The sequence below is a fragment of the Dreissena polymorpha genome, chromosome 3, assembly GCF_020536995.1.
Source record: "Dreissena polymorpha isolate Duluth1 chromosome 3, UMN_Dpol_1.0, whole genome shotgun sequence".
Lineage (NCBI taxonomy): Eukaryota > Metazoa > Mollusca > Bivalvia > Myida > Dreissenidae > Dreissena > Dreissena polymorpha.
This window is the reverse complement of record NC_068357.1, coordinates 89,173,873-89,192,033: the sequence shown is the minus strand read 5'-3', so window position 1 is coordinate 89,192,033 and position 18,161 is coordinate 89,173,873. Positions and strand designations below refer to the sequence as shown.

General features: G+C 31.2%; 1 protein-coding gene across 1 annotated transcript in view; it reads right to left on the bottom strand.

The window, feature by feature from the left end:
- The window catches only part of LOC127875204 (multiple epidermal growth factor-like domains protein 10), a 22,845-nt gene extending 6,533 nt beyond the window's left edge, over positions 1-16,312 (bottom strand). The window contains exons 1-4 of the mRNA XM_052420060.1: positions 16,036-16,312; positions 7,737-7,856; positions 7,152-7,250; positions 121-255 (exon numbers count right to left, since the gene is read on the bottom strand). Of these exons, the coding sequence (XP_052276020.1) occupies positions 121-255; positions 7,152-7,250; positions 7,737-7,856; positions 16,036-16,135 (454 nt within the window). The 5' untranslated portion in view covers positions 16,136-16,312. The remainder of the gene's footprint in view (positions 1-120; positions 256-7,151; positions 7,251-7,736; positions 7,857-16,035) is intronic.
- Positions 16,313-18,161: the final 1,849 nt, after the last annotated feature.

The window sequence follows — 18,161 nt, the reverse complement described above, 5'->3', positions numbered from 1 at the left end:
ACTATATACTTGCTCATTTATAGCTATGTAATTGTAAGAATAAAAAATGCAAATATGTTGATAGATTTCTAGAGTATTATATGCGTGTTTTTGTTTTAATAACAAATTTTGATAACTTACTTTCATTACACGCTGTTCCTTTCCATCCTTCTTCACAGGTCCCATTTTCGCATGCACCCGTAACTTTGTCGCATGTACCCTCTAGGCAATGGCAGGGCTGTGAACAGTTTACGCTGAAGCTTCCATGTGGGCAGTCTGACAACAATAGCATACACTATGTATTTTGTACTGAGTATATTGTATGTTTCCCATATTGTATCGATGCATACCTCGGAGAAATAAACTATTGTTCTGTTTTGTACTGACAACAAAACGTGTAATGTATTCATGATTCGATAGTACGTAAATGTATCACCATTATGTTGTGCGACAATCAATACCCATACATCCCCAACATAAAATATTAACAGTTTTTCGTAATTTCGCCGGTCACCCCTGGCAAAATCCTGTCTTTGAACTTGGCATGATGCAAGCTGTCAATCTATTTTGCTCCATAATCTTATCAGCTTTCCACATGGAATCACTGGCCTTGTCACATATCAACACTGACCTATTTCTAATATTGCATCATTGTAGATTCAACATAAAATATTTAGGAAAAGGTTAGCCATACTTTATTTTAAGAAAATATGTACTACACAATTATGTAATCAAAACTTAAGTTCCCTACGTTCACTATGTCATGAAGATTTATTCAGCAATCGAGTTTTAAAGAACGCGCTTTACACGAGGATGATGAGACGTTGTACATGTAGCATAATTTGTGTCCATGAACGAATCTAAAACGGGCAATCTATTGTCTGAATTTTATAGATTAATAGCAAGCCGCCACCATATTTTATTTACATTTATGCAATATCTTTGCTAATATTTTACATAGATGCCGTTTTTATTTAGTATTCAAGTATTAAAGACCACTTATTTATGTCGAGGATGATGCGACGTTGTACATGGAGCATAATTTTCGCCTTCGTTTAATCAGGGCAAATTTTTCATACAATTCTGGAAAACTCTTTACTTGTAGGTAGACTTTGTTTCCATCACATTAACAAAATTCTAAAATGCGATTCTGATTAGAAAAATTGAACATAACTCAATCGAAAATAATCGAATGGAATATCTTATATCAACAATTTAAAAAAAATGGATAAATACGTGTTTGAATATTAATCTTCGCAAGAATCGTCCTTTTGATTCTCATGGAAGTGTTGCTATATACGTGAATCAAAATATTCCGTTTAAGCGCATACTTGATCTTGAGCTGAATCAAATTGAATGTATTTGGATTGAACTTAGTCTCAATGAAACAAATCAATTCTATTCGGAGTCTTTTATAGACCTCCAAGTGCAAATAGTTCTTATTTAAAAGCTATAGAGGACTCATTTGGACTAGCGTCAGATACAATTATAAAGGACATACTTATAACGAGCGATTTTAACTTAAATATCCTCTGCCCATGATCTTCGCGTAAAATACACGCTCTGTGTCTGCAATTCAACTTAACACAAATTATCAATGAACCTACACATTTTACGGAATCGTCATCTTCAAAAATTGACTTGTTATTTGTAAGTTATCAAAATAATGTTCTTATGTCAGAAGTAGGAGAACCAATATTGGATCAAAACATCCGTTACCCCATATTTGGAATTTTAAATTACAAAAAGCCTGCTACAAAAGCTTACTTTCGACGTTATATGGCGTTACAACCGTGGGAATTATAATAAATTACGCTGTTTATTATCAATGAACTTATAAAAAATGACGATATAGATATATATGCCGCGAATATAACAAATGCTATCTTACAATCTGCTAATGAATGCATTCCAAACAAAATTGTATGTATACGCTCTAATGATCGTCCATGGATGAACTCTACTATTAAGAAAAAGATTCTGCAACTTAAAAGATTGTATCGGAAAGCAAAAAAAGTTAATACTGAAACGCACTGGTCAAAATTCCGAACCGTTAGAAACGAAGTTGTTTTACTTTGAGAAATTCTAAAAAAAAACATACTTTAGTAAAACTGCCAATTAACTTAGCCTAGTGAACTATGTGCCAAAGACTGGTGGAAAACACTTCGAACATTCATCTCACCTGACTCATATAGATCTATTCCGCCACTTTATGATGAACAAACAAATACGTGTGTGGATAATGATATCAACAAGGCTGATATACTTAACACTTATTTTGCTAGTCAAACATTAATTACCGAACCAAATCACGGACTTCCGCCATTACAAAATTAATGTATTAACACCATGCAGTCAATACACATATCTTCTGATGAAGTCATTGTCGCAATTAAATGCCTAAAATTAGGAAAAGCGACCGGTTCTGATGGTTTGGATAATCGTGTCCTTAAGGAAGCAATGCAATACATTAGTACACCGCTATGTGATTTTTTTTAAATATTGTCTCTCTTTGGCAAAATGCCCTGCTGTTGGAAGATTGCAAATTTTTGCCCGATCTTTAAAAAGGGTGACCAATCAATAGTAACTATCGACCAATTTCATTATTGAATACTACTGAAAGAGTGTTTGAACGTATAACTCATAAACACGGCTTCATTTTAGGTCCGCTCCTTTTTCTGGTGTACATAAATGAAATAACTACTGACATACAGGCACAAATAAACTTGTTTGTCGATGATACTAGTCTCTGCATAGTTGTAAATTCGCCAAATTAAACTGCAGCAATTTTGCAGTCTGATATAGATATAGATAAACTTTCCTCATGGGCTGACAAAAGGTTAGTACACATTAATCCCTCCAAATCTGAATCTATGAGTGTATCCCGCAAACTAAATAAACCGTTTCATCCAACACTTTCAATGCAAGGCGTCGAGATACCTACTGTTAGCGTCCATAAACATTTGGGTGTATTTTAATCAAATGACTGCAATTGGCATATTCATATAACATATATTAAAGAAAAAGCATGGAAACGTATTCAAATAATGCGTCGATTAAAAATGACTCTAGATAGAAAATCGCTTGAAGCAATTAACGTTGCATTCATAAGACCCGTACTTGAATATGCAGATGTTGTTTTTGATAATTGTTCTCAATACGAAAAAGACGAATTTGAAAACATCCAAACAGAGTCAGCTCGTATATAATCTGGGTGTACTCGACTGGTATCTGTAGATGAACTTTATCATGAGGTGGGCTGTGAAAGTATTAGTGAAAGGCGACGCAAGCATAAGCTACTTTTAATGTACAAAATGAATTCTATAATTGCACCAAGCTATTTACAGTCACTGGTTCCCAATACAGTTGGCGAAACTAGCCATTACTCTTTAAGAAATGCATCTAATTTTCAGTCTATCCATGCAAGAACATCAATGTACTTAAATTCTTTTTTACACTCTACTCTCGACGATTGGAATAAACTTCCTGAAAACACTAAATGTGCTAGGTCAATCGCCTCATTTAAAAGGCTAATTAATTTGGACCGACCAGTGCAAAATCAACTTTTTTCTTATGGCGAAAGGCGTCAACAAACATTACTCACGCGTATCAGAACAAATTGTAGTGCGCTTAATGCCCATCTTTTTAGACGCAATATTGTGGCTTCCCCGCTTTGCCATTGTGGAGTAATAGAATCGCCTTCCCATTATTTTTTTTAATGTAATGATTATGTTAACATTCGTGGAGAATTGTTTAATAGTATATTAATGTACTCCGTCCCATCTGTTGAAACTATACTGTACGGTGATAATTCACTCGACTTCCACACAAAAACAAAAATGGTTGATGCAGTTCACAGATACATTATCAATAGTAAACGATTCGATACATAGACTTGCTACAGAATGACCATTACTTTCTTACTTTCAACTTCTAGTCTATAAATATCAGATGCTATATACACATGTGTGTAATTATTGCATTTTCTGCTATCCATTCAGCTTCTTTGTTATTCAAATTGTCTCAACATTCTAATCTATTCATTTTCTGTATTATTTATCTAACTGTTGTTCTTTCAATTATCATGCTTCAAATGATTCTATTGTCTTATATTTTCATTTCATTTTCTTTATTATTCGCACTTTACCCATCTGTCTAACTTTAATTTTTGTAAACCAACTATATTCGCATGACGACATACACTGTATATTATACTATATTGAGAAGAACTAAATAAGATTACATCTTGCGTTCTAATCCTATTCAAACAAGTATTTACTTAATTGGTGTATACATTTGTTTGTGCAAATATATCTTTGTTCGAAATTAATATTTTTAAACTAATATTAATCTTAAGAAATACATTTAAGAAACATACATGTAATGAAAGACAGTGGTGTGGTTTAATTGATTAGTAGAAGTGCAGATTTTGATTTAGCACATGTAGAAAGTGTTTTTATCGACATGCCAAGAGGAAGCACTCTTATAATGATTCCTACCTTGTGTGAATGTGTAAGACATTCTGAAACTCTTATGAGTATCGAATCGGTCTGTAACGAAGACAATACTGACAGAGTTCGACTTAGAATTCAATTCCCTCGGTAGTTTTTGCAGACGATATAACAATTTTACTAGACGGTACTGGACAATCCTTAAATGAAACTCTAACTGTTCAACAGGACTTTTCAAATATCTCAGGTCTTAATGTAAATTTTGATAAAACAAGTGTTGTATGCATTGGCAAGCACAAATATAGTTGTTATACCATAAAAACAAAATGGAAACTAAATAAGATAAAACACAGCTTTAAAATGTTAGGAATAAATGGCCATGTTGACCTGTCAAAAATGGTTAAAATAAACTATGAGGAAAAAATGTCAAAATGGAAAATATTCTGAAAACCTGGAATGTTAACGCCAATTGGAAAGATTGTAATTATGAAAACACTTATTGTGTCATTATTTAATCACTTTTTATATCATTGCCTACCCCACCCGATACCATTATAAACTCAATAAAGTCTTCTATTCTGAATTTTATTTGGGATGGGCATAGTAAAACAAAGTTTTCGACAACTGTAAAAGAGTATAGTGAAGGAGGTTTAAAAATGATCAATCTGGATGCATTTATTCCAGCAATAACAAGAAATAACAAGGATACAAAAAATTCAATCCTTTAGGGGAAATTGGAAAGAAATCACAAAACTTTATTTTGATAATATAAGCTTTTTAATTGCAGATATCATTACCCTGTAAATATATCTAACAGAATTTCAAACCTTTTTGGGTAGATGTCTTAATTAGCTTCTCACTGTATTGTGGTAAATTAGAAGTTAACACAGGAGAATTCTTGTATTATCCGATTTTTTTTAATCCAAATATATTGATAGGAAGTTTTTTCATTAAGTCATGGTTCGTAGAGGGAATTCATTGTATATGTGATATTTTTAAAAATGGAACATTTATCTCTCTCGATAAATTAAATAGAATGTATAATTTGAACATAAATTTCATTCATTATACAGGGGTGACAAGAGCAATAAATAAATTTGTGAAAACATATTGCATATCTTGCCCTACCGAACAAATTATCAAACCCTTTTTGCCCCCACTTTTACAACTTGTACTGAAAAAAAGAATCTGGTGCAAAATGACTATACACCATTCTAAATAAAAATAATGAACAACCATCCGTTAAAGCAAAATGGTGTACAAAACTAAATACCATAATGAATGAAAAATTATGGAATTGCTTTTTGCGCTACCCTTTTTAATAACCAATGTCAAGGTTCAGTGGTTCCAATATAGACTAACTCACAGAATTCTCGAACAAATAGTCTTTTGAATAAAATGAAAATTACTGATGATTCATTATGTTCATTTTGCAAACAAAGTGAGGGATATTAAGAACATGTATTCTGGGATTGTCAGACATCTAAAGCCGTTATTGACGAAATTTTACCAGAACAAACATTTCCTTTCATTAACATGTCAATCATTCTACTTGGATATTCAACTACGTCTGCTAGAGCCATAAATAATGTTATTTTGTTTATTAAGCTATACTTATACAAGTGTACAAATAATAAAAGCATTCCAAGCATAACAGGTGCAAAGAAATACATTAAGTACCAATATGATAACTTGACAAAAATATCAATTTCAAAAAATAATTTTGAATCCTTCGATAGTGAATGGGAATTGTTTAATGTTATTGTTTCATAAACTTAGAATTTAAATTTGTTGAATTAAGAAGATTTTTTGTATTTTTATTACTTGTTACACCAAACACTAACTAAAGCGTACCGTTACTCAAATAAAATTACATGTAAGACGTATGTTTTATAACATATAATTATATGCACCTTATATTGTTTATCTATGCCTTTTCTTTCTATCTGTTATTACAATGTACAGATGCTTTGTTATCTATGCACACTAGAAGATGTTGTGTTTTTATTTTTTTTTATGTTTTTCTTATATGTTTTTTTTTCAACACATAATTACATGCAATTATGAATTGTACAAGATACTGTGCTTTCTTTTATATATATAGTATATTCATTATGTGAATATGTATATATATATATATATATATATATATATATATATATATATATATATATATATATATATATATATATATATATATAGTATACACTACTATTGTATTTGACCCTAGACATCTTTTGGATCCATTGCATGTTTTCTGTTGACGTTTACCTGTGTCTGATTGCAAAACAGTATTGTTATAATTCATATTAACGCGTAATCTTGTCTGCAATCTTGAAATAAAATGTGTTGGAAACAATTAGTATAGTCGTTGTATAAATATGCGAACACCAAAGCAATCCATTATCGTAACATTCTTGAGTGCATCTGCCCATTAAAACAAGTACGTCCTTCAATAAGTAGTATGCATTTTGTTAACGCTACTATTTGTATAATACTTAATTCATGCTGAACAGTTTTATTTCACATATTCTAAAACCATTTGACAAAGTATGAATTATTACACAAATGTATATAGTGTAACAGTATTGCTTCAAATAGTTTCGCCAACTACATGTGTATACGAACATTACAGACAAAGTGGAAATAATCTTCAACACCAGCTTGAATCTAAAGAATAACATGATTTCTTTGTTTGGCAAAATCGGATTGATTACTTACTTTGCTCAGTCGTTCCATTCACGCATTGCACAGATGTATTGCTTTGCATATAAACGATGCCATCACAACATTGTTGGAAATGACTTGCATACACGGTTCCTGGAATGAAACGAGTGCAATGAGCCATCATATATGACTGCATTTTAATAAAATTTCATTTGATGTGTCAGAACAACTTTCATGTCATCAAACAGTATGCTCGTCGATTGAAACGTTGAATATCTGCCGGGTGGATATTTTGCAGGAAAATAAACTAAATAAATATGCAATCTAAGATTGTGCTATGTATAACTTGGAGAACGCATTACTTAAAGCACACTTAAGGAATACATTTATCTTATATACATATATGAGCGTAATTATGATTGCTTGTTAAGTTGTGGATTAACAAATTTAGTCAAGAACCAATAGATTGAGGTGGCATTATTTTACATAAAAAACAAAATAATTTCGAACTCTCGATGAACAGTGGATGCAAATAAACTTCAACAAAAGTTACCATATTTCTGCAAATATGTGCAACCATGATTTACGAAGAAGTTAACCACATTTGTTAAAAAACACACAAGCAAACAGACAACGTACCGTTACAGCACCTCTTCTCGTGTCCATTCTCTACTCTCGGGTGAAGGCGGCCTTTACAACACATCTGTTGGTCTCGGTCATAACACATCGGTTTCCCGTCTACATGACAAGCCAGACATGCTGAAAATATACATGAATCTGTACATAAAACATTGTCAATATATTAATAACAAAATATGATTACGATTAGTATGATTTTCAAATACCTTGCATTGAGTTACGTTAAACATTGTATAGCGTCGTTTTGCTGTTTAATAAACATGTGTATTAAAAATGTACAAATCCTTAAAAAAGTATAATTATAATAATAATAATATTATTATTATTATCACTATTATTATTATTATTATTATTATTATTATTATTATTATTTATTTTTATTATTACCATTATTATTATCATTTTTATTATTTTTATTAGAATTATTATTATTATTAATGAATTAATTATAATAAGGGCTATAAAACGATATAACAATAAATAATATAGAGCTGTAATGTTAATAATACTGATGTTGATGCTAGTAGTAACAATCATAGTCATCATCGTCATCGTCGTTTTAATCATAATCACAATCTTAATAATGATAAGCATAGTCATAATTCATACACATAGGAATCATGTACATGATCTTCATCTTGGTAGTAATCATAATCATTATAGTCATTTTCGTAATCTTATGTATTATAAACATTGTCATAAATTTTTTTGTAATACATAAACATCAAGTAAGTTAGAAATATTTAACAAGCAATAATACACGTCGTATTCATTAAAGTTGGCATCATAAACATAGTCAAAGTTTATAATCACATGTATTACAATTTCCAGTGACTAGAAGTAAGCATCAGGATAAGGAATGTTTTGAAATCATTAATCAAGCTATTTTTTAAACAATTAGATTAGGTGACCCTCAGAACAATTATCATGTGTTTAGTTTTGCACTCGCGTGTCAACCAATAATGAAGAAAATGAACTGTGTTTCAAAGAGCACTCTTTTGCAAAGCTACTGGAACAAACATAAATATATATATATATATATATATATATATATATATATATATATATATATATATATATATATATATATATATATATATATATAGCTTGTGTATACGATAAATATTTATTTCAAGTTATATTATTATTGATTAATCTTTTTTGCGGTTGAATAAGAAATTTGAACCTGGTGAGCTCGGAGTTGTACTTGCTACCATCGAGACCATAGACCTTGTGTAAAACAAGATATGGAGTGCACTGGTGTTGTTAATTAAATATTAAAAAAACGATGCAAGTTCAATTTTTGTTTTGAAGGAAATACGATGAGGAACTGGTTCTTCTTTCCATATTCAGTTGCGAACAAGGAACAGGGTTATCGTTACATAAACGTAATTGGAAATGCAATGCAATGCAATATATTTTTTCATATCACAACTACATATACACTATTTTATATGTTTTATACCTAGGTTTTAATATAAAAAATAAGAAATACACTGATTTTCATCTATATCTGTATCACCATTTCCATTGAAATTTATTATTTATGTAAAAGCAGCCATTTCGGCTTGAATACGGAAAAAGGAAATGGTTTCTGTTTCGTTATTCAGCCGTGAATTAAACATAAAGACAAATAAGGGGAAATAAACTATTATGCAAAACAAAACTCCACTGCCATAGTTCAAAATGGAGGTATAAGTTTATGAAATAGATTTAATGTGTGGCTCATAGAAATATCATTTAATTTCTATAAATATGTATTCATTAAAAAATTTGCTGTTAATGCCTGTCTTAAAAGCGTAATTTGTGCTTCCGAAAAGGATCCATCGGACGCAAAAACGATTCCGAGATAATTACACTTGCTTTCAATATCAACCAGTTTACCGTTATAATAAAAGTCTTTAGAAGTTGTTCTCCCACCTTTTCTGAAAATCATAATTTTAGTTTTATCAGTGTTTACGATAAGTTTCCAGAGCTGACAAAAAAAATTTTTGAAGTAAATTAAAGCCTTTTTGTAATTCTTCTGCTGTGTTGCCGAAAATAATCATATCATCAGCATAAAGTAACATTTTAAAAGCATTAACATCAATACCTTATATTCCTGTATTATGAAGTTCTGACTCTAAGTCATTTAAATACATGGAAAATATAAATTGAGCTAAAAATTCACCCTTTCTCACTCCAAGCATGCATTCGTAGCTATCACTTAATTCGTTACATTGTGGACTTTATTGCGATATGCATCGACCTTATTATATCCAGTACTGGACCTAAAAAACTTTATCAATTTATACCATAAATTATCTCGGACAACATAGTCAAATGCCTTGTTAAATCCATACAAGCACAATACAACTGCTTACCATGATTTAAAATGTGAGCTATGCGTCAATGTAACACACATATATTATCCACTGTACTCGTGTGAGGCCTGAATCCCGCCTGTGCCTCTATATATACACAGTAATTTTCTGCCCAAACAGACAATCTATTATTTAATATTTTGGTAAATTATTTTCCTATAGTGCTTAGCAATGTTATACCTCGATAATTATTGACTTCGTTAACTCTGCCTTTCTTGTGTAAAGGAATCACGAGACCATCTTACCATGGTGTTGGAAAATACCCTAAGGTTAATAGTTTATTAAATAGAGCATGCAAATACGATGTGAGGTTACCATATCCATGTATATAAATATTATTTAAATATAAATCAGGGCCTGCACTCTTGTTTGGGCTTATTTTGGTTATAGCTTTGTTAATTTCCTGAATTGATATAGGGATATTTAATTCTTCCAACATAATATAAACTCATTGTGTGCATACCTTTCCACAAAGTGTACAACGTCTTCATCAGGAGTAAAAAACAAGCTATCCAGGGTATTAATACTTTTGAATTAATTCGCAAATTCTCCCATTGTTATGTTTGATGCTTGTACGGCAACAGACTGTTTTTAACATTTTCCAATACAAATTGGCATTTTAAATCTTGCATCTAACATATTTTTGGTTTGATTATTATCATATTTTAGTTTAGCTTGCTTAAGACAATTTTTGTATTCAGTCCTATTGTGAGTTAAATACGACCGATATTCATCTGTTTTAATCTTCCTAAATAAATTTAAATGTTAATAAAAAATCGATCTTTTTCTGAGCACTCAAAGGAGAAACAACTACTTCAACAATATCACTTAATTGTGAAATGCACAAATCAATACTATTTGTTGAACTGCAACTACTAACAGCATTTGCCATGCATTCATTTGATCAATGACATAAGCAGATGACAACACTGATATGTATAAGTATCCTTATTTTCACCGTTCCAAACATATATATGTGTCTGATTCTAATCAACTTTGACAAATGAATTACTATTATCAGGCTGGTTACAAGATTATGTAAAATTTACCAAACAATGATGAGATAAAATATGTGGATCATGCACACAATTGACTTACATCCTGAAATAAATACGGTTTAGATAACACATAATCAACAACGCAAGATAGAGAGATACCAACATATGTTTATTTAACGGGCACAGCTTTATCTATTTTCGACCATTAAGTATACGCAAATCGGTTTGTTTACACCAATCAATAAGAATTAAACCGTTATTGTTAATCCGCCCTTTATCTTGCGAGTAACGCGGCATACTTACGTCAGGGATATAACCGCCCGGCAAAAAATTCTATATTATAAGTATTTTTACTTTCAACAAAATCAGGCAATTCTGAGGTATGAGAGTTCAAGTCATCACACACAATTAAAGCCTCTGACCTTGAAATGAAATACATGTTATAAATACATATAGATGCAATTTGAAAGTGTGCAAAATTGTCATTAAATCTATAGCCTAGTTAGCAAGTAATTTATTATTTTTCAAACGGTGCCGCTTTTAAGACCGAAAGAAGAAGTCCTTTACGTATACGTCCATTTCGACAAACGCGATTATTTTTAAGTTTTAAAGGGGTTGTTAACCAGATTGCTTAGGATCACGGAAAAAAGAAAAGTTCTAAAATACCGCCATTAAATGTTTTATATTGATAAATTTAAACGTTGAATCTAAAAATCTCCAGTAAAAAATCAAGAATAAAATTTTAAAAAAAGAAAAAATGTAACCCTCAACAGGGCTCAAACCACTAACCCCTGGAGTAAAAAGTCTCAAATTTAGACCAATCGACCATCCATACAATGAGAGTTGTATTTTATACTCTTTGTAAGCAATCCTCGTAGTTTCACAAAATATAACGACAACAACAGAACTCTCCAAATTACCTGTTGGACATACTCAGTACAATTGTAGTACCCAATATAATGAAAATATGAAAACTTAACAACATTTTTCAAGTAATGTAATATACCAGTCGTGATATTTTAATCAATATAAACTAATAATTGTAAAAAATACTGTATTTTAGAACTTTTCTTTTTTTCGTGATATATAGCAATCTGGTTGACCATCCCTTTAAAGCGCGACGATTTTCTACCCTTGTAACCATCAGATATATTCTAATTGGCATAGATAAAACATGTTTCTTATTTATACTTAAATTTACTATGCCAAATAAGTTGTGTGGCTTTAAATTAAGCTCTTTCCCGTTTTTGGAATCAGTATCAATAATACATTCTAATAATCTCTCAAATATCTTGCTTTCTAGAATAGTTTGGCGATAACTACCTTCCGGAACAATATAACATAGACAGAAACAGAATATGTCCACTTCGTCATTAGTAAGCCATGTAGACGAAAAAAATAGTATTCAAAAATGTACATGTGTGTACATTAGTATGAGAATGGTTACCAATTACTCTTTGAAAAACTATGTTCACTTCAATAACATATGAACCTTCTACAACTGTTCTACTACTATAATGGTATAATGTCCAAAAGCTACAGCAGATCAGTCAATCAGTTTCGGTGATGCATATTTACGCTTATGTTAATGTATATATTAATTATCGGTTTAATTTGATATTCATTTCATTAAGAAAACATGTATGTAAACAACAAATAGCAAATGATTATAAAGCGAAGGGCCCTTTTCTAATGAGATGATGTTTGTTGAGCGCAATGTTTACCTATGATAAACCTTATTTAGTTGATATGTACCCCCATCCACATAGAATACCTTCTAATGAACCGCTTTAGAGATAAATAACTCAATCTCTATTAAGTGACATTAACAAATTTACTTTAATAAGGTTTAAACGGAGTGTCTTTTGGTAATTTAATGACATCTTATCCTCAATGCCACCGAGAGTTTTATGAATACTGTGTTAATCTAAAAGCACTGTAAAAATAATACAAAACGTTTTTATTGAAATGTAATTCGGTATTATTATTGTTGCGTTCCGAGGTACTAAATTCATAACGCAATTCCGGTACAAAATGTTCAACGGGTTTATTCACAATAAACGGTTAGAACTTTTTACTGATATACAAAATGCTAACTTCAGATACATTCAATAAAACGTGATATTCATCAGACTTAACATTCTTGACAAGGTAGCGTAGTCACATAATAGTAATGGATGTCAAAGATTCAATGAAGCTAGTTAAAAATTTGATTAATTAGTTGAATTACTCAAAAATTAAAAGAACTTTGTATGAGCTAGTACTTATATTTCAAAGTTCAATGGTTCAATACCAAAGTCACTATTTTTAATGTTAAACTTACTTTTTAAAGAAAAACGTGATAGATGTTACCCCTTTAAAAATTAGAACTAGAATGATTCTTGTGACGAAATTTCGGTCACTTTATATAGTCGCAGCGTTCCACTTGTGACCAGAAATTGGTCATTGTGACCACATATTGTCATTATTGTGTGTGACCGAAAACGGATCACAATAACTGCCGTGACCAATTATGGAACGCTCGCACGTTTAACACTTTTAAATCATAAAATAGACTTTAAATGACTGAACAAAATAAAACAGACTATATGAACTAAATATTAACCTTACGTCTGCTAAAAATAGTGCAGCTTTCTTACCTAATGCTTAAATATAGAACAGGTAAAGTTTATGTAAATTCCGCAGTAATGCTATGCATAAATTACCCACAAGTCAACATTCCAAGATGGCGGACAGTGGAGAAACGACATGCCGATTTCTAGTGAAAAACACGAACAATAATTATAATTGAGGTGAAAGTGCGTCTCGGAACAGACAGTCTCCAAGTCAACTTAAACAAGAAAGAACGATTCACACATTCCTGGCTAAAGTTACAAGTAACAAACATGATTTGATTTATCTGTAATGGGATCTGTGAAAAGTCGGATCCATACGCATATGCTTACTTGTTATGTTTGTTTAAACGCACTGACTATTGGAATGATGATGCTAAGACAAGTATTTACAGAAAAGGTAAAACATATGATAAAACTCCATTTCATATCATTATTCATACAAACGATAATAAAACAGCATATGTTAAAACTTATGATTTTGTAATCAATAATTAGATTATTTCGGGACTGTTTCCGAATACCAAACATGGTCAAACACTTGTTTTCGTAACATGACATAGAATTGACTCTGCCTTGTTTCCGAATACTATGCATGTCGAAACATTTGATTTCGTAACCTTATATAATTAAAACTATGAATTGTTTCAAAAACATGTAAAAACATTTAATTGCGTAACCTTATACACTTGAAGACTTTTCTAACGCAACACTTTTCAAACTTGAATATCTCAGTAATAAGTTAAGTTTTTTAATTAAAATTTCACATGTGATCATTTGACTATATTCTGTGCAAGATTACGATAAAATCAATCATCCATGACAATCAGGCGCTTTTGCACTTGGGGTAGGTGTGGTTTCCTCTTTTTGCACGTGAAAATAGTGAAACGCGATATGATACTAATTTTATTTAAATTTCTTCATTTAAGGTGGGTTGATACACTAGGAAAACATACAATTAATTTAAAATCGATATTTCTCGAGCGCAACAGCGCAATCGGCATGTTGCAGGTTACCTTCCCCACTTGCTGAAGCATCCGATTGTCACGGATGAATGATTTCATCGTTCGCCTGTACATATTGTAGTCAAATGATCACATGTACACTTTTAAATTAAATATTTACTCATAACTGAGATATTTAAGTTTGAAAAATGCTACGTTCGAAAAGTCATCAAGTGTAGTACAGCGCGCTATATAATTCCAATTTAATTTCATTTTCATTATTCTAGGTGAGTTTTTACACCAAGAAAACATAACATTAATTAGAACAACACAATGGCTTGTATGAGCGCAATGTAACAAGCCTGTCGGTCATTAAGACGTGTAAGTTAATGCGTTTTACCTTTCACATTATTATTTCACGATATACATTTTGAGAATTTTACTTTTTCAATGATAGTTATGTCCCCCACCACTATAGTGGGGGACAAATTGTTTTTGCCCTGTCTGTTGGTCTGTTGGTTGGTTTGTTTGCACAAACTTTAACATTTTGCCATAACTTTTGCAATATTAAAGATAGCAACTTCATGTTTGGCATGCATGTGTATCTCATGCAGCTGCACATTTTGAGTGGTGAAAGGTCAAGGTCAAGGTCATCCTTCAAGGTGAAAGTGGCGCAGAAGGGGACATAGTGTTTCTGACAAACACATTTCTTGTTTAAAATTTGTTATGTTTGATATTTTAATATTGATCAATTGCAATTAAATATACTTGGATTATTAGATATGTGTTGAATTAGTCTGAGTCCAAATTTCAACAAAATCCGTTCAAAAATAAAGGAGCTATATTGATTTGAATACATGTTACGTTAGAAAAGTCTCCAAGTGTATTCCATTACTGAATTGTTTCCGTACATGTTCAAACATTTGATTTCTCAATTTGATATAAAAGGTACTCTCAAAAGTTTCCGAATAAAATAACTATTCAAACATTTTATTTCGTAACATTGATCAATATAACATTGACAGTGAACTTTGTTTAAATACATAACATGCTCAAACATATCATTTCATAACCTGATCAAAAATTAATTCTCAACAGTTTCCGAATAAAATAACTATTGAAACATTCTATTTCATAACATTGATCAATATAACATTGACAGTGAACTTTTTCCGAATAACATACATGTTCAAACATTTGATTTCCTAACCTCATATAAAATTGCATCTACATAAATTCTGAATATTCCTGAAATGCAATACAACAATTTATACAATAAATAATTGATACGATAATAATAGCAATGATTATTATCGTTAACATCATCATCATCATAAAAATACCACACGTTCAATGAACAATCATGAAAGTTGTAATCATACCTGTGACTCTGCAAGCATTCAGACAAAATCCTAATAAAAACAAAATTGTTGTTTGAAGTGTATACATTGTGAGAACATTACATTCTGCTCTGGCGTTCATACCAATTACATGTCTATTTATCAATCCAAATCTTAAAACACTTCAACATTATATTTTAGTTAATGGCATCCATGAACTATCATGTAGAAATGTTCTGTCTAACACGACTTTAACAATGATATGTCAATTTGTTGTGAGGCTAGATAAATGTCGCACGTGATTGACTTCGGAAAAGTGTTTTTTTTATCAATAGACAACCGGATACTGCCTTTATGCCTTATTCCGGTTTTTCAAATTCTAAGGAAAAACTTAATAATCATCTATTGTCTTAAATCAGTTTGAGTGTTTAGTTTTCAGTATTTCCGTTTATTAGCTCTCGACCGTTTTCTTCTCCACTTTAAGTACTTTATGTACTCTTTTCAGTTATTATAAACTCTAACTTATAAATTATAGAAGAAGTATTATATGCGTTTGGATTTTGAAAAGAGGAAATATTAGTGAACTTGATCTGCTTGTACTTGATTTTGTTATTTCTTGCAAACAATTATTAGCTCCTCTACTGTGCAAGTTCTTGAATTCTGTTTATTCAACATGTACTTATCTAGATTCGCGGTCTGTAAGTTCATTTAATAAATGCCTAAGAAGCTTAATTTTGAAACTTTTGAAACTTAAACTCTTAAGTATTAAAATCATTTGAAGAACTTAGTTTCAAAGATTTATATGCGACATTCTGTATAAAACCGAACTGGTCAATGATCGACATAAGCACACAAAACGAACAAAGCATGCGATGTCAAAATTACGAGTGATAAATATGGGAAAAGCAACAAAGTCCAATTTGTTGCAAATTTTCACTGCTGATTTTAATGACATGTATACATTATCGACCATACTTGAACAAGTTCAAAACTGTCTTGGCAATCAAAGTACCGTGGACGCGTTATTAAGTAATGTATGTGACTTATATTACAATGAACTCATCGAAAAAGTAAACTTAAAATGCATGTAAAGAATTATTAGGAATCCTTCAGAAATAAATGTAAGGCCTGGTGGGATAGCACTCAAGATGTATTATACAACGAAACAAGCTAAAGTGAAGACTTTTTGAAATGCACCGTTACCAAACGCGAACAAATCCAACTAAGACAGCTTTATCGGAAGCAACACAGACTATATGGATCGAGAGATCAACAGTCGTAAACGTATGAGAGACATCAACAAATGAATCTATAAGCAAAGAGGATTTTTATGTATTTTGGCAGCACATTAAAGTATTAGGAAAAACACGACTCGGCTATGTCGATTTAAACCCTAGTCGAAAACGGCGGTATTGTAAACGACCCATAATTTTATGTCCTTAAAACATGGGAGACTGACTTTAAAATTGTTTTCAAAATGTCAAAAGCATGTGAAAATTAAGCTTCGAAGAAAAAAAAACTGTATTGAAATGCAGAAATGGAAAAATATGGTGTAAAGACTTCTACCGGATTTATTGCTAGAATTCAAGAATAAATATGGTATCCTTGAAATTCCACTAAATGTGTTATGTATGGGTTCAGTTTAATAAACGTCTCTTATAAAATCGATACCATAAACCAACACGAATTACCAACGCATACCGCTTAACTACTGAAGGATAAGTCTTAATCCGACAAATGGTTAAATATTCTCAAGTGTATTTAACAAACGCTTGATATAATATCTCGTCATTAACAATATATTCGTAGATGAACACAATGGATTCCGGACATTACGTTCCTGTACAGACCACCTATTTACAGTATGCCACACAATTCGAAAATTTAACAGACATATGGGTGTTTCAATAAACATAAAAGAAGCGTTTAATTGTAAATATAGAGACTGCATGCTAGCAAAACTATTAACCGTCGGTGGACAAGGTCAGTTCCTCAACATACTACGACATTTGTTTAGCATATCATGAGCAGGAGTTGATGCTAATGGACTCCTAACGCAACAACTAATCTGACATATAATGCTTGGTAGAACAGGGATTTATAAGGTCACCAATCTTGTTCGAGCTGTATATTAATGATTTAGCAGAATAATCAAATGTACCTCTAGT